This window comes from Coloeus monedula (assembly GCF_965178545.1).
Source record: "Coloeus monedula genome assembly, chromosome: 1".
Lineage (NCBI taxonomy): Eukaryota > Metazoa > Chordata > Aves > Passeriformes > Corvidae > Coloeus > Coloeus monedula.
This window is the reverse complement of record NC_138781.1, coordinates 63,035,570-63,053,931: the sequence shown is the minus strand read 5'-3', so window position 1 is coordinate 63,053,931 and position 18,362 is coordinate 63,035,570. Positions and strand designations below refer to the sequence as shown.

Below are 18,362 nucleotides of genomic sequence, written 5' to 3'. Positions count from 1 at the left end.
ACAGAAAGTCAGTTTACAAGCACTGGAATCAACAGTTTGCTGATATTTCCTCAATTTGTCACGGAAAGACATTTAATTATACAAACATATTAAATATTTTCTAACTAGGAAACGTATTAATAAAATACACAGGTAACTCATTATATACTAGAGGAAACTAGACACCACATACAGATTATATTAGATACATAATGGAATTTAAATTATCATGAAATCTATATGTGCAGGTGGTAGACAGAACATCAAAACACACACAGGGTGAAAACGCAACATGATTCAACGGCCAACTGGTATTTCTTACCTGGCAAAGAAGAATTTATACAACTCCACACTTCTCTCTGAAAAGTAAAAATGCAATTAAGCAAAAGCAAGTTTACAGAATAAGAGAGTTTTGGCAGACTCAAACCAGCAATTTCAGTACTTTTTCACTGGGTTTTAAACATCTGATTGGAAGAATTCTTATGTTTAAACATCTTTTAAAGAAGTGCTATGAGAGAAGCTGAGTACCATTTCCTTCGATGAGAAGCCTGCTATGCACAGACTACACAATCAATAGCAGCATTTTTGCAGATGCAGAACCTAATGCAGGTATCTGGAATACACAAGCTAGTCAACTCACTCCATCAGTGTTTACAGAACTAAACAGCAACTTAGACAAAGAGCAAGATTTGTCTATGACCAAGACCTGAGGAGAAGCTTATTGCCCTGGCATTCCTTTCCATCAGCTTAAAAATACCCTAAACACACACAACCAACCACACAGAAAACAAATTTAAAAAGGGCTTCAATCACACTGATACAGCAACCCATATTGCCACACAATGACACAGCAAATACAGTATTGAGTTGAATTGTTAACTATTTTACATATTTAGATATTACCAGTTCAGTGGTACTAATTGAAGATCCACACTGGACAGCTAACTTGTCATTTATAAAGACAGTAACTGGGAGTTACAAAAATCATTGTGTCATTTTCCCCCTTGCAGATAATCTCCAATCCCGTTTTATAAAAAGCAGATCTCTACTGTACAGATAAGATTCTACTTGTCTTATCAGGGGATGAAAGATAAAGAAAACCAGTAACAAACCAAATGCTATTCATCACCTCGATAGGTTTTCATGACAGGTTTTACTCACACCAGGAGCTGTCTATAACTTTCCGAGACCTTAGTGCTATTGACTCACAGAAACAAAAACGGAAGGAACTTTGACACACAGAAGGAAACGATCTATAAGCAAACACAATCTTGTGAAGTTGCTTATCAAATGTTATTCCCATATTTACTACTCCTACTCATTGCCCACTTGAGCTGAGCATATGTTTTAGGTTTGCTGCAAACAGTATTGATCCCGTTCAGAAGTAACAGAAATTACCAGAAGAAAGCAAGCTTTTCTGACTGCAAAAGGTTGCCATGAGATAAGAATCTAAAATTTACAATCTGAATGACTGTACTTACCTATTCCCTGATTAGGCTGTCCCTAGAAGAGGGAGCAGATTACATTCTTTTTTTAGTGAAACTAAAGAACTTTAGTGAGACTAAAGAACTTTTAGGAAACCATAATCTTACTCATCCAATAAAAGCATTACTTCAGTTTCTCAGATAAGGCCATGAACAATTTGGTGCAGCTATCAGGGCCACCTTGTCTTAGCCCAAGACCTCATGGCTTCGTGCCATACACATGCTGGAACATATGATCTAATTTAAGTCATTGCCATTAACGCCCAAGTGACAGTCACCCAGCACAATTTTTTACAACACAGATAACATTTTCATTGCATTTCATAGCTTATATATGCCACCTTATTGCAAGCAGCATAATTCATGACGGCTTTATTAAAAAAAAAAAAAAAAATCCTACTTTGAGGTTCAAACCTCATTTGAAGAGCTTTTCTAGCAAGCCTTACCATTGATTCTGGACAATACTCAGGGGCTCGCTGCAGTAAGTGCTTCAAACGGGAGTCACTCTTAGAAGACAAAATCTGTTAGAAACAAAACACACCTTAAAGAATGTAATGGCACATCAAATACTTTTTTCAATTGATTTCACTGTTTTTAGTTTCTCTAATATCTACTCTTGGACAACTTTGCCTAACAGTATGTATACAATGCAAATTTAAGATTTCTTTTTATGTATTTGTAGCTCTTCAAATATGTTTCACTTTTTATAGAGAAGCAATTTTTTCTATTTAGAAGAGAACAAGAATTTCCTCCTCAAACGTTTCAATCAAAAAGTTTCTACTGAATGTGGAAGGGCAGTGTGAACTAGAGGATTTCTGCTGCACGTATCAAAATACTATAAAACTCTACTTACTTAATTAACCTTCTGCTACATATTACATGATCTTAAGCAATTATACTTCACAAAAATCCTGAAACATGAATTTTTGTGGAACAAGGAAGAACAAAACCTAGAGTAGTTAAAGAGACAATCAAAACTAACAGGAGAATGCATAGTACCCACAGGCAAACTGAACACCCAGGAGCTCGCTAGACTGGATGGAATACAACTGTTGAGGGCTTTGGTCCTTTAGCATTCTAATTAAGTTTTACTTATAAATGAAAACAAGAACCTGGTCAACAAGAGGAATGGAAACAGACCTATTAATGTGTGATATGAAACTGGAAATTATATAACTGAAACAGACGAATTTCAGAAGGAAAAGTACATTACAGTTCCATTCTAAATTTGTTCTACTCTAACATGATAAACTATGTTCCATTCTAACATGATAAACTTATTGAAAGAAAATCAAGAAAGCAACAGCACTTGTTCCAGAAAGGAGAGCAAAAAAAAGAACTGCATTAGTATTTCAAATCTTCTGAGATCATAGGAAAATAAAATAATTTGGGTTGGAAGGGATCTCAGAAGATCATTTATTTCAACCTCCTGCTCAAAGAAGGGTCGACTATGAGACCAGACCATGGTGTCCATCTGTCTTCTTTCCACCTGTCCAGGTCCCTCGGGATGACAGTCCTGCCATCCATTAAGATTATCAACACTTCCTTTCAGCTTCATATGGCCTGAAAACTCAATGAGAGTCACCTTGCCCAGGTCATTAACAAAGATGTTAAATAGCACAGGTTCCAGGGAAGACCCCTTTGGGATTCCACTTCTTATTAGCCTGCAGGCAAAGTAGGACCCACTAACCTCTACCTCTGAGCCTGATTTTACAACCAGTTTTTCACTCATCTATTTGTCCATTCCTCAAACCCATATGATCCTAAAATGGATACAGATATATTGAGGGAATTAATGTTTAAAAACTTGCTACAGTCAACAAAAATGACATCCACGCCTTTGCCCTCATCCAGAAATCCAGCCTTATTATCAAACCAGGTTGGCCAGGAATGGTTTACTGATGCTAAATCACTGACGCTGCCTTCAGCAACACATTTTTCCTTCTTCAGCCTTTAACTACTGCCATAAAATATCTTGTTGCCCTTGACATTCTCTACAAGTCTTGATTCCAGTTGAGATTTTTCTTTCCCAATATAACCTTACTTGCCTTGGACTGTTCTTATGCTTGGAGAAGGATATGGATAGAGATCTCTGGAACGGTATAGAGATGAATGTTGCCAGGAAACTTATCATTGTGAAACTTCTCAGAAATAATTTTAGGAAAAAAAGTCAATTAAAGAAAGAGAGGCCCACTTATTCCTTGCTATGGTATCTGACATGCTTAATCAAATAATCATGAAAAGCAGATAATACCAAAGCTAAAATTGGAGTAATACTTACTAAGATTGCAAAATAATTAGGTGTTTGAATCATGTTAGTTGACAAACAAATCTGTAATCCAAGCTCTGTTTTTCAAAGGTCTCACAGTAGCTGATTTACTGGTTAGCAGAATTCCTTACTGGTAAGCATTTTTCCTTAACTGGCAGGATCCAGGGCAACATCACTGGGTGTCCTGTGCCTTTCACCCTAGTCCCTGGGCTCCCATGCAAGGCCTCCCTCAATACTATCGCTGGTGCCTACATAGATGAGCAGACAATGGGTAACAGTCTGAGGGCCAAAAAACCCCCTTGTGATTCCTGCAACATCCTAGATCTGAGCCCCTGAAAACCAAATGAACTTAGCCAGAAAGTCTCATCTGGAGATGAATGCCTCCATGCACTGCAGAAGGGAGTGTTTCCCCCGGTGGTATTGTTTACAATCTGTTGGTTAGGCCAAGATGGCTCCTCAATGAACCTCATTCCTCCTCATCTGCTCTAAGGCCCCAAATCTAATCTGTAAGTGCATATCCAAAGACAGGCCAAGAAACTTCTTCCTCCTGCCAGCTGCACAAAATAGTTAAGTTTCAGAAGATGAATATCAGTAAAATAACAGCAGACAGCTCCTTCAGCCAGCCTGTTGGACCGTACCAAACGATCACTCACAAATTGATGCCATCAGCCTGATGCGAGGTAACTAAGCCAGCTCCTTATAGAACACTTTGAGGGGCACCAGTCTTGCTTCAGACTTGCTCTAGACCTTTCGCCACTAAGATTCTGGATATGCTGATTATCCGAGTAGAGAGAGATCATCCAGATTAGGCAAGATCAGAGTATCTTACAAAACCCACAGAAAATGATGCAATAATTAGAACCAGTATAGCAGAACTGGGATGGAATTTGACAGTAAAAAGCTGGAGGCCTTTCATGAAGAGCCAACAGGAATTCACATGATAAGCTGGAAACTTCAAACCAATGAAACACAAGACAGAAATGGACAGATTATTCCAAATGCTGTATAAGTGCAGCTACTAAATTCACCAATAATTTTTTTAGATACAGGAATGGATATCTTTCTCTAACATTCAAGTTTGAACACAATTTTTAAGACTGAGTGCCATACTTTTTTTTACAATGCCATGTATAGTTTTGCTTACCTGTATTCAAACAGCTAAACTTATGCTGGAAGGGCTGCAAAAATTGGAATGAGAGAATGTCTTATGCAAAGAGACTGTAAGACTTTTCCTTGTTTGGCCTAACAATATGAAAGCTGAAAGAGGATTTGGTTGTATTCTCTAGATATATCAGTGAGGGAAAAGTACAATTTAAAGTGAAAGTTTTATTACTACAATCAGAGATAAATATAAACTTAATCATAACCAGGTTTATTGCTCGAACAGCCCCAAAGTGGGTAATGAAGACAAGAAAAGAGGGCAGGTATGATGTAAGAACACAACTTTAATATAAAAATTGTGTCTACATGTATGTAAGCTTTACTGATGTAAAACTCTTTGTAGATAAATATATGTAACTACACATACAAAACTGTACCACAGGTACAAATCTAAACATAAGTTATGGAAAAATACTTTCCAAGCTTGAATTTAGAACAAACAGCCTTATGAATAGAGTAAGTAAGCAGATTTTTGCTGCATTCACAAAGCCATATATCATAATGAGATGCTTAGTGGACAAACAAGAACTGGAAGGAAGAAAGAATAATACTAGCATCTTGTTCTTCAGTTTAAACTCCCCAGAACTTGGAAATACACAAGATTCATAAATTCTGTAAAATACCTTCACCCCTCTCATTTCCTAATGTGCTTATCACTTCTTGACCAAATTGTGGCCTCAGGTTGGTATCACTATTTCTCCTCAACTTCAGCAGAACCCATTTTCTACTACCAAAGGAAAGAGGACTATGGTTTTAAAACTTCTAAGTTCTCATTTGATAACATTACATCTCACAATTCACACATAGTATCCATACAGAAGACCATTAGCTTACAACCTTAATGTTGCTACATCGTTGTCTAAAGGTACAATTTCAACTCTGATGGAGTTAAATTTAAAACAAGCTTACCTGTTCACAGACATCACGGCACATTAAATTGTCCTTTGCATGGTAACAACAAGACAAGCCTATGGAAAAGCAAGGAGAGGGAAACAGATATTTAGAAGATTTGAAACACTTAACCATCACTTCTGAACACAAGTACACACTTGGTGCTCTATCAGGACAATTTTATGGCTCACAGATGACCATAAGAAATTTTCCTTCCCGAAAGGCAAAAATGAACAAGAGAAATTTTTATTCTGAAAATTATGCAGATTGTTACGAGAAGTCTCACAGTTACTCCTGAACACTTGCTGCCAACAAAATGAGATCTCACTCCCTTTCTGCCTCTAGTTACATTTCTGCTACTTAACCTGCACTAGTTTGGCACATGGCAAATTCCTTTACGAGGCAATGCAATTTATTAACTCGGGGGAAACTTAGAATAAATATTAAAAAGTAAACAAAAACCCCACCAAAAATCTTTGTAGAGACTATATGCCTTTGTAAATTGAATCATGTCACAGAATCTGAAAAGTGCAAGAATCATTTAGGAACAGGTGATGAAGGAAATCAGAGAAGGAACCTCTTTTCACATAGCTGCTCATTGAACTCTGGGTTCTAAAAACCTTGGGACAAAACCGTAAATTGTTTCACTATTGATGGATAATTAAGGCTGGATTTTCCTGACTGGATGGAAGTCACAGAGCAAACACAGATATGAACACATCAAGAGGGAATAAAAAGAGAACTGAAGCATTGGGAAGTCATGAAACACTGAAGTTTAAAGCAGCATTTTTAGCATTATACTCTACTGTGCTTTGTACCCCCTACCATTAAAATATTTCCTTCATTCATGGTTAAGCTGGACCAACATAAAATGAATTGAACAGTGCCTTGATACTCATTTTCATCCTCACTTTCCTGTGTTTGGACCAGTGTTTTAGAAAGCAGACGGAGGTGTCCTTCGAAACTTTTACTTTCACACACAGGATTATTTAACGATTACAGACTTCTGCTGAGCTGCATCTGAACAATGTATCACACTGGTACAACAAAAAAAAGTTTACTTCACAACACCTTACTAAATAGATTTTGACTGAACTATCAAGAAGGAACTTGGGCATGAATTCCTTGCAATATTAGTAGGTTTATCAATGGAAAGCTGGGCCAGAGTATGTCATATTTCATTCCACTAGCTTTTTACTGCCTTCCTCCTAAAACCAAGCCTCACTAGAAACCAAAACTACAGAACAACAATGAAATGCCCATAAATGCTTTAGGGACTGCCCTCTTCTCCTTTAAAGTATTACATGTTTTGTATTTTCCATTCCAACAATGTGATCTATTTATTAAATATGTTTTCCAATCTGTCCTTGTGCTGCCTTCTTTTTCCACCACTCTTTTTTGGTCCAGTCAAGAAGTTACAGACACACAGATTTCCAGAATGGTTTGGAGTGGAAAAGATCGTAGAGATCATCCAGTTCCAAGCCCCCTGCCATGGCCAGGGGCACCATCCACTAGACCAGACTGCTTAGAGCCCCCATCCAGCCTGGCTTGAACACATTCAGGAGCGGAGCATCTCCATCCTCTGGGAAACCTGGACATTACTGGCATTCTGGGCTGTAAGCGCACATGGCCAAGGCATCTACTATCCCAACTTTAATGCGGGGAGCTATTTTACCACTATCCTCTTTATTAAACGTCTTGTCTTCACCTTTTAAAATGACTTGTTCGATACCACTCTTCTACTGAAACCAAGGAATACGAGCCCTGGAACACACAGCCTGTTCTGACACTGAATATGGCAACCCAGGCGTCAGGTTTTACCCAGTTGTACCATTTCAAGCCACAATCCTGTGAATTCACCCGCAGGCAGCGTGACAGCCGAAGGCACACATCCTGGCCCCGAGCCGCGGAATCCGCTGGGGTAGACGCGAGGTCAATGCCCGGGCGGGATGCCGGAGATCCGGCCGCTACAGAAGCTATGGAAGCGCCTCTCCCCGGCTGCGGTCCTGGCCGCAGGGATCCCGGCGGGTGCTCTCGCTCCCCGGGGAGCCGGCGCGGGCACCAGCCCGGACTGGCACCGGGACGGCGCCAGTGCCGCTTCCCGGGCACGGGGCAGGTGCGGGGGGCGCAGCGATGCCGGGGCGGCGTCCCCCCTCTCCCCCGGCTCCCGCATCCCGCCCCGACTGCGGCCAGACAGGAGAGTCCCGCGGCGCCGCATCCCTCGGGCGACGCCGCCCCTGCGCCATGTTGTAGAGAGGGATCCGCGGAGCCGCCTCCCCCCGCTCCCTCCCCCGCGGTCGCTACTCACCGGCCGCCGCGGGGCACAACAGCGGGGCCGCCGCCAGGCACAGCAGGGCCCAGGGCCACCGAGCGGCCGCCGCCGCCGCCATGGCCGGGTCTCGAACCCGCGTCGACCCCACCCCGCGACCCCCGCCCGCTGCACGGACAGACGGACGGAGGGACGGGCGGGATCTGCCGGCGGCAGCGCCCCCTCCCGCCAAACTCGCGCCGGCGCCCCCCGCGCCCATTGGCTGGGCCGCCCCGCCAGGCCCCGCCCCATTGGCTGCGGCCCCTCCAGGCCCCGCCCCGCCCGGCCGCCGCGGGCACTCCGGCAGGAGCCGAGCGCGGCCCGCCCGGCCGGCGGGGGAAGGCGCCGGGCCCGCCTCCTCCTCAAACCTCCTCCTCAAACCTCCTCCTCCTACCTCCTCCTCAAACCTCCTCCTCCTCGTCCCGGCATCGGGCTGCCCGTGGCCACCCGTTCTGTGGTGCCAGGGACACAGGCACCCCGCAGCCTTCCTTCCCCTCGGCCCATGGAGCGGTAGGGCCATGCCCGGAGGGAGCACTCGGGCTCGGTCTGAAAAGACGACTGAGGAGAGGAGAAGGGGGCACAGACTTAGTTTATTTCTATTTATATGTAGTATTTGAATTATTAACAGAATTCTACAAATCACTTTTAGAGCGTTGGTTGCAGCCTTACAGTATTTTAAAGGGGGCGTATGAAGAGGAGGGAGGGTGACTTCTTACCCAGGCAAATAGTGACAGGACAAAGGGGAATAGTTTTTAACTGAGAGAGGATATGTTTAGATTAGATATTCGGAGGAAATTCTCTACTCAGAGGGAGTACTCAGTTACTGGAACAGGTTGCTCAGAGAAGCTGTGGATGCCCCATCCCTGGCAGTGTTTACGGCCAGGTTGGATGGGGCCCTGAGCAACCTCGTCTGGTGGGAGGTGTCCCTGCCCTTGGCAGGGGGGTTGGAACAAGACGGTCTTTAAGGGCTCTTCTAACCCAAACCATTCTATGATTTCTGTGATTGTAAGGCAACTTTATGACAATGTTTTCTGCTTGAAATTACTTTGTATATCTAGTGACTGTGAGGGAGAAATGGCCTCACTGGCCCCAAGCGTGGGTTACGGAGGGGAGTGACCCCTGGGCTGAGAGGACGCTCCCAAAGGGCAGAGGTGAGGAGGCTGTCTTGGCTACACCTTGATGCTGATCCATGATCAGTGTCAGATTCAGTTCACAGGATATATGATTAAAGAGTCTCTAACTGAAGAAACCTCTGTACAGTAGGGCCACCACTGCAGTTTATTTTCCATGTAGAGATCAAACTACCCCCCTCGCCCCCTTTTTTTTTTTTTTTTCTCAAGAATTAAGGAGAATTGAAATGTAAGCTATCCAATGCAGTTAAAATGAACTTAAGTTACTGCTCATTTCATAGCTTGTGACCGTTTTGCCTCGAAGTCTGGCTGTTCCAAGGTGGATGGATCAGCTTTTGACAACTCCAGACGTTTTGGATGAGCACCTTAGCATCCCATTATCAGATTTTCCAGCAACAGTAAAACAGGAAAATTTTTAAGAACCCATAGAATTCGGTGTCCCACAAACTGCTTTTCCTTTTCCCAATCTGATACCCCAGTGACTTCCTTCTCCAATAGCAAACTACCAAACTATTAATGACTCTGTGGTCTTATAGCCTGGAGAATCTGTAGGAACCCTTTAATTCCAATATCAAGTTCATAAATGGTCCACAAAACAAATCAAAAAACAAGAAGACCAAGGCAATACAGGAGAACACTCCAGTAAGTTGAAAAAGCTTTCTCTCTCTCTCTACACCAGTATAGAGTGATTAAAGTGTATTACTTCTTTGTCGAGCAAAGCCATAAAAAAGTACATTTAGTTGTATTTTAATTTGAAGTCTTTTATTGCTATAATTATGAATTCAAGAAAGTGAAAAGTCGCAACTGTAACCTAATTACACAAAAATCTTTTCATACCAGGATAGAAATTATGCTGGTATGTAAGTGAGGTTACTTATCAGTTGAATAGCTGAGCTTTCCCCCCCACAATCCAAGGTTAACTTCTCCTAATTTTCTATTTTGGGACTTAAAATTCACGGCGAGCCCACGAGGCGGCAGCAGATCACAAAGGAAAGTTAGCCTGACGGCCGAGTTTATGGGCTGGTTTAGTGTCTCTGAAAATACCGGGGGCCTGAACAGTTTAGATGCATTTTTTCCCCGGTAACGCTAAATGGTTTAATTTAGCTTGATTTTGGATGAGAGTGAACTGCTGTGCATTCTGCTTGCCCTGAGTGCCACTTATGTGCTGAGTCATTAGCAACAGTAATTTGTCCTCAGGCAAACAGGCAGGGAAAAGATGCAGGTGGGTTTTACAATTCAAAGGTAATTCATTGTCGCTCTAAGTCATCTCTTCAGATCCAGATGAGATAGTCGAGACCACTGAAAGTATTTCCTTCACTTTAAAACAGCAAACTGAACTTTGAAATAATATAAGCTTCTAAAATTTGGCTTTCTGTAAGGGTGGTATGAAGTTTAAACTTATTGTTCTGGAAAGCAAAGACTTTGTCCTTGGGAGTCTGAATGTTGAATCTGCAGGCTACTGTTTTCTAGCTAAACCATGTTCACTGGCCTTTTTAAAGCAGCATCCATTTGAAATTGATTCCTACCCAATATTTAAGAATGAGAAGTGGAATTCTGGGACTTGAAATAATTAAATGCCTCAGTGTAAAGCAGCTTGCTACAAATATGCTGACAGCATAATTTTAAAGTCTGGTGGTAAGACAGAAACTGTTCTTCAAGTGTTACGTTGTTTTATGCTGCTCCTGTCAACTGCTAAGGGAAAAGGAATACTTTATTCTGTATGCTGTATTTCCTGTTGCCTAGAACATAACAAAGTCTGCTCATTCAGCTACGCTTTTTGTATTATCTTGAGTAATTGGTTTATTGTATTTTGTGTTGAGTAGCATTTGATCCTGCCTTCTTATCCTAAAAATTGCTGAGTGTTACTCCGTAGTTTATGCTGAAGTCTCCCTCAGCAATAAGTGAAGATTCTGATTGTACTCATGGTCTGAGTTACTGGTCCAAAACCATGTTCTACTGAAAGAGATCTGACATGATCAGGATCCCCTCAGAAAGTAAAATGATGCCACTTTTTTCTTAAATCCAAATTGTCAATGTGGCAAATCTCTATGTGTTTCAGCAGAGTACTTTGTGGACTGAAAAATAGTGTTCTGTATTTGAATGTTACGTATTGTATCTCATTCGAGATGTGCAGTGTTGCGTTGCTGTAGTTCTCAGGATATCTACACCTTGTAATTTGAAAGGTGCTTACAGCACTTGTGAACTTACCCTAATTATCATTAATTTGCCTAATCTGTGTATCAACCACTAGATATCTGCATGATAAGCCAGTGCTAGATTCCTAGCGCCTGTTGGAGTGTTTTCCTGTGCTGGGGCTTGTTCGGTTTCACCTCCAGGTTGGTACCAGGCCTCAGATGTGTCTCTGGGCAAACTGCTAGGATCTGTGGGACCAGTCCTGGGGCTGTCCCTAACAAGCTGCTAGCTAGTAAGTGAGGCTGTTGCCTGTTTCTTCAGGCTAAGGATGGATTTCCACAACAAAGCCTCTTTCAAAGAGATTTTTTTCTTAAATGGGCAAACCTTCTTGTTCAGGCAAAGCTTAGCGACTTTATATTTTCTCTGTTAGATCTCAGCCAGCATTTTCCATCTGACTTTCCAAGTAACTAATAATGAATAAGAAAGATTATTTTCTAATTACTTCTTCCTTTTTTTTTAAATCCAGAAAACTAGATTTATATTAAAAGGTAGAATGTGAATACAAAAGCTGGCTTTGGTGGCTGCTATTACACACACCAGAAGCAGTGTGCATTTATGCTGATAAAGAATGCTGTATATAAAGCAGCATAGATGTGAAATTAAAGCCAGTTAAAGATGTACATTACATTTACATTACATTACAATTAAAGATGCCAAATACAATGTCTGCAATTAATTTTGAGCAAGTTGAACATGTGGTGCATATTAGAGTTCATAAAATCATGCCATAGGCAAATAATTAACGTTGCCTATATCAAGTCTGTAAGGATAGCCAACTGAAAGTGATTAAATAATTGAAGAATATATAATTAATTAAAATTTGCTGTGAAGGTAATAAAGAAGTAAATAAGATTCTGTCATCATCAGTGAGCATACTTTAAGAAACTGTTCTATTGTTTTAGGAAGGAATTTGAAATGGATCTCATGTTTGCTCAGAGACAGTTTTGATGTTCATAAAGGTACCATAAGAAATCTGGCTCTGCTTCAGACTGCATAACTTTTCTCAGCAGAGCAAACCACCTGAAACTAAAGTCCCCTGTCAGTCTAAATTTTAAGCTCTGGAAATTAGTTACAAGATTAAAGCTTCTGCTTCTCTTCAAATGAGAATGCTGAGTGTAGTACACTTCCTGGTAACAGAGTTTATGAAACGGATGACTTAAAACCAGGTTGTGGACTGATGGGAGCATCAAGACCATTCTTTGACAGAGAACTTCACCAGTGAAATGTAATTACTGTGTCCTTCCATGCTAAAGAAGGTGATACTAAAAATAATGCCCAAAGAAGTCACCAAGATACATGTCTGCTATTTGGCCAGATGCTTTTTGCTCTCTATGCTGCTTTGTATGCTCTGCAGTCTCTGTGCTGTGTACTCTTTATAATGGAAATACGTATTAATGCATCTTTATCAATTTGCTGCCTTCAAGACCACTGCATGAGGGCCAGGGTTGCTAGAAAGTGTCTGGAGTACTTTCATGTAAAAGACCCTCTAAATAGACAGATCATTTCAAAATGATTTCTAAAATAACACTAAGGGATTGATAGAAGAAAAAAAAAGTTGTTTTTCAGTTTGAGAAGCTGGAAATGAGGGAAATTACACTGGCAAATCCTGGAGTCTGGGAATGTGAGAAAAGAATGTTTCAAATGGAATCCTGTTCAGTCCAGTCAAATGCTTCAATTATCTTAATGATCTAAGTCTGAATCTAAACTCAAGTCTGGCACACCTGTACCATAGCAGAGATGGGCTGTGCTTATGCCAGTTGAAATCCTATCTTCTTCCTGGCCTTGGCTCACCATCCAAGAGGACAAATAACAGCATTTAGCTAGTGATGACACATCCATGTGTCATCTGTGTCTTTGGATACAGATAAAATGGATATTCATTTTGCTTTTCAGCTCAGGCTTCTGTAGCAGCAGTGCATCTGCCAACATTTCATAAGCATGGGCTGGAGATAGAAAAGGATGTGTTGAAGAACACTGAGAATGCCATATGGAAATTCTTCTGTGGATTATCCCACTGAATCATCTAGTTGTGTATAGGATTAGTTACTTCTCCATATGGTGTTTAAGGACCAAATTGTTGCTGGAATGTTTTCCAAAGGTTATTTTTATGTTTTTCTGTACTATGGAATTGTGTTAAAAATTACATCATAACCTGCACCTACAGTGAGATATTTTAAAGCATCCAAAGAGCTTTATTCATTTTCTTCCATGTTTTAGCACCTATAATTCTCTCTCAATTAGTAATCTTTGAAGGACTGCATATAATTCATTCACTGCTATACATTTATTTCTGTATGAATACAGTCTGCAAGCTTTGCAAAAAGGGATGTGGGTGGTATGAAATAATATATGCTGCTAATTGACAATTGTGCAGTTGCTTCTACTTTGAAACAGAAAAAAAAATCAATGTAGACTGGCAGGTTAAATAAAAAAGGAAGGGGAAGGCATAAAATTCCATTTTTTGCCACTAATTTGTGTCACACTATTTAAATCAGTCGTAGTTAAACTAATCAGCTTAGCTACAATGAAATTGTTTTATTCTTGCTACTCCATAAATTAGCTAGCATGTTCTGTCAAGATGACATTATAATTATGTGAATTACAGATTAGTGCCTATTCCCATTTGTACCTACGCTTGAGTGACACGAGTGAATTAGGGTAGAACTTTGTCAGTATGCATTAATCCTGAATACTTCTCAAAGTGCCTTAATAAAAATGTTGAAAGGTGCCTTATTTATCCCAACTTCTGTAGCTGTTGGTAATACAAATATATATAGATATGAATAACTTACATGTGAAGTTCAAGAGTGAAGGAAGTTATTTAGAGAACTCTGATGTCTTTGCTAGGAAAGGAGAAGCAGCGTGTGTCAGAGAAGAATGGAGAGAGGGAGTCATGCACTGGGACAAGGCCGTGGGATAGTGAGAGCAAGAGCTGTATAAAGAAACATAAAATTGAAATTGACTGCTTGGAAGGACTGCATACACTTCATGCTTCAGCTTCCTGACTTCCTTCACCAGACAGTTCTTCCTACATCCTTAGCTGTGCTGGTGGATTGCCATCCTCCGAAGCTCAGCTCCTCCAGTGGAACAGAGGCAGATGTGGGTATTGACATCCCAGAAAAAAGCTGTGAGCCCCTCACCCTTCTGTGTGCCCACGCTCTTCTCATGGAAAGCCCGAGAATAAGCAGCCTCTCAAAAATATAATGAAGTCCATCACATAGCACCTTAAAAGGACAAAACTAAAAAGTAGCTTGGTTTAAAAGTGTTCTTACTAGTGCCAAAAAGGAAAGTCAAGTAATAATTTACTGATGTCACAAATTAAATACGTGATGTCCTTTATGCATACCTGTATATCTTACATGCACTATTTGTTATGATTTTATTCAGTAGGTAGCACATATGGAAGACACATTAGTGGAATGAAAGCTGGGGAAGGGGGAATGTTATTAAGTGTGCTTTATCAAGCTATACTTACATCTTGTACATTTAGAAGTGCCAGAGCATTTTCAAAAACAAAACCAAAATTTCATCTTTAAAACAACTTACAGGGTCCAAAAGCCCTCTGGTGTGTTTTTTGCTGTTCTGTACCTCCTAGATGTGAAGATATGGGAAAAATAGTGAAACACAGTCCTAAGTGGTACTTCAAATTCTCCTGCAATTCCTAAAGAAAAAGTTGTCTTTAAACGAAATATAAATTTAAATACATATGGAATATGTATTTAAATGAAATGTATTTATAGTCGTTAGAAATGGAGTTTCATGATGGAACAGGACAGAATGTGCCAGTGCAGCAGAGGGTGCAGCCTTAATGTAACGACCAAAGCACAGTGACCTTAGGTGTAAATGGCAGCCACCTGTTTGCACACAACCAGCCCCTTTTATCCCCTTTCTCCTCTCTTTTCCTATGCTTGTGGCTTCCCTCCCTCCCTTTCCCCACCTTTGGTTCCTCCCTAAATGTGCTGTGGCAAGTCCAACACCCGGAGGCCAGGCACAGAGAACCTCTCCAGCAGCAGCATCATCAGCTGGGACTCACAGCTGGACAGCAAGGCTTATGGCTTTCCCAGGGCTGCTTTGGGACAGGGGCTTCATTCCTGTTACTGGGCTACAGGGATTCCCCATCCTGCTTCTCTGCTTCTTTGTATTTCTGGGGCTGAGCTGTTCCTCACATCTGCCAGCATTGAACCAAATAATATAATCCACTCTTCGATGTTTAAATGTGTTATCTGCAGGCCCAAGAAAACCAGGACACTTAAGCAGGTAGTTGTCTCTGGATCACCAGCCTTGTGGTAACCAGGCTGAGGTCCTCTTTTTTGTAAAGGGCAGGGGGGATTTTACAGTTATGCTAAGAAACCCCAATGGGGAAAAAATAAATTATCATACCAATTAAAAGTTGTTCAGAATATAACTTGAAGGAGATTCGCAATAATGGAAGTAAAATAAGTTAAGAAGACCCCCAATGAACAGAAGCAACCCAACAGCTGAAAGCAGACCACATGTCTAGAGCTAGTATACTTGCAGGGATTTTGCATTCCTTGCCCTTCCTCTTGCATTCCCTGAATTTTTCTCTAAGGAGCATATTATCAGTCATGTATCCCTCTGAAGCATCTGCAGCTTCTGAATATCTTACACGTGAGCAAAATACGACGTATTAAACAAAAGTGTGAGATTTTGAAGGTACCGTTTCTGCAAAAGGCCTAAAAAGTCCATCTTGCTCCTAAAAAGATGCAAAAGCAGCAAACAAAGCAAACTCATTCTTTCCAGAAGGCACCAAGGGCATGCTTCCAGGAGAAGTGCAGGTAAGGGAACAGAGCATTCAGGCACATGGATTTTCTGGCTGGTGAAGTTAATATTTGCTATTTTTATCCTGTTTATTATTGTGACAAAACAGTTTTTGTATTAGTAGTGCAATTCTAGTATTGCTAGTTAGTCACTAAAACACTGACTCATTGGCAAGTCATCCCTAGTGCTACTTACAGACTTAGAAAAACCCTAATTTTTCTTTTTCTTTTTGACTCATCATTACTAAATGTTCTTGTTACTGCCCATAGAATGAGAGCAGATGCTCACAAGTCAATGTGGTCATGTGCATCAAAGCCATCAGCCAAAATCGAGTTTTCCAGAAGTTTTGCCATGTACCATTTTGTGCCAAGTCTAGGATTGTTTCCAATATCTGATCAGTTCTTTGTCCAGGAATGTGTTAATGCAAGGCCTAAAATTAAGGTAAGAGTTCTTCAAAATGAGAGTTTAATTAATATAAATTTGAGGGTAGCATTATCACATTAAATTGATCAGTATAATCTATTTAATACCAAATCAGGGACATAGAAAGGCTGAAGTGCTACAGCAAAGCAGAAATGCTCTCACAAGAAGTGGCAGATTATTTAATCTGTGTTAATTATACCTTGACATTATCACAGAATGGCTTGGGTTGAAAAGGACCTTAAGGATTATCTAGCTCCAACTCCCAAATTACTACAACTAATTAATTCCAAATTGTTGAAAGTCATTAACTCCAAACTTCTATAAGTTGATAGCTAGCTGACTGTATCCTTAGTGAGAAAAAGTGAGACAAGTAGAATATTGCCTTCGGATTAATTCAAGGTGGGTTGCTCATCACAGGAATTAAAAAAAACACCCAGCTGAAGCAATGTCAGGACTTGGTGTTATTTTGACAGCTTGTGAAGGATTGGGAATATACTGAAAGATTGGGATGGTGGGCAGTGATTCTTTTGAAGAGGAGCAAAGGAAGGAAATAAGGATTTTTATACCAATCATTTTATTTTGGTTGTTTGGGGTAAAGAAATCCACCCTGAATGAGTCATCCAACATTATTTTTGAGTACCACCATGATAGCAAGCAAGAGTCAACAAGCATTTTGTTACAGACAAATTGTGGCGAACATAGCTTATTTTCCTTCACAAGAGGCAAGAAATATTCGTGTTGGACATAAAGAACCTTTCTAAAGATAAGAGTAGTGAAGTATTGAAATGTATTGCCTAGGGAAGTTGTAGGATATCCACCAGAAAGAGTCTGGCAAATCTTTCAGAAATAGTCTAGGCAAATGTTTACCGAGCACGTGGATATGGCTTATCTCCCTTGTGAGGAGTGTGAAAGCTCTGATGATTTCCAGAATCTTTTTGAGGCCTTTTTTCCCCCTCAATCTCCACCCAGTCCTACAGGCTGTATATGGGCCCTTCACAAACAGGGCAGAGACTGCTGTAAGAGGCTTTTTGGGCATCTGAAGTGCTCATAGACAAACCTGGAGCAGATGGAAGCACCCTTCTTCTGGCTGGACCTTTTCCAGTGACCACCTGTAAGTGTGTGCTGGAAAGAGAAACTTAACAAATGGAGCTGCTGAGATTTGTCAGCCTTTCTGGAGATTAAAACCCAGAAGTTCCATTTTCAACCTCAGAGTAAGACCTAATCACCACGAAAGACAGCACAAACAAAACTGTTTCATCTCTAGGAAATGGTCTTCATTTGAGAACATTTCCTAAACATCAAGACTCATCTCCCATGTTCAAAACCTCTTAGTTTTCATCTCTTTCTAGCACAAAGTTCAAACTCCTTATTGCCTATCCAGTTTTCTGTGTGACAACTTCTTGTATTCTAAGGTATAGTAGAAACAAACTGGGATTACATATCATAGGCATTATGGCCTCAAATGCTTCTAATGAGACATAAAATGAGGATTTTTTTACTTCACTTGCCGTGTATTTGCAGGAGAAATTCTGTTTGCTCTTGCCTTGGGCAGGCTCTTCATATGCTGCACTGCTGTATCCACGACCACTGCAGCAACCTCCTGACACCACCACTCTCTGCTCCTTAAGGGTTTTTTCAAGAAAAGCTAACGAAAGCAGTCTGTTCCAGTAATCAGACCCAGAGGAATTAGAGATACTATGAAAGAAGTGAGAAATAACAGTGTAGAAATAATTCCAAGAAAATTA

General features: G+C 40.7%; 1 protein-coding gene across 1 annotated transcript in view; it reads right to left on the bottom strand.

The window, feature by feature from the left end:
- Nucleotides 1-8,174, bottom strand: part of RECK (reversion inducing cysteine rich protein with kazal motifs) — a gene marked incomplete at its 5' end in the record, with an annotated part of 44,738 nt that extends 36,564 nt beyond the window's left edge. The window contains 4 exons of the mRNA XM_082282745.1: nt 302-338; nt 1,910-1,984; nt 5,803-5,861; nt 8,093-8,174. Coding sequence (XP_082138871.1) covers nt 302-338; nt 1,910-1,984; nt 5,803-5,861; nt 8,093-8,174 — 253 coding nt within the window. The remainder of the gene's footprint in view (nt 1-301; nt 339-1,909; nt 1,985-5,802; nt 5,862-8,092) is intronic.
- Nucleotides 8,175-18,362: the final 10,188 nt, after the last annotated feature.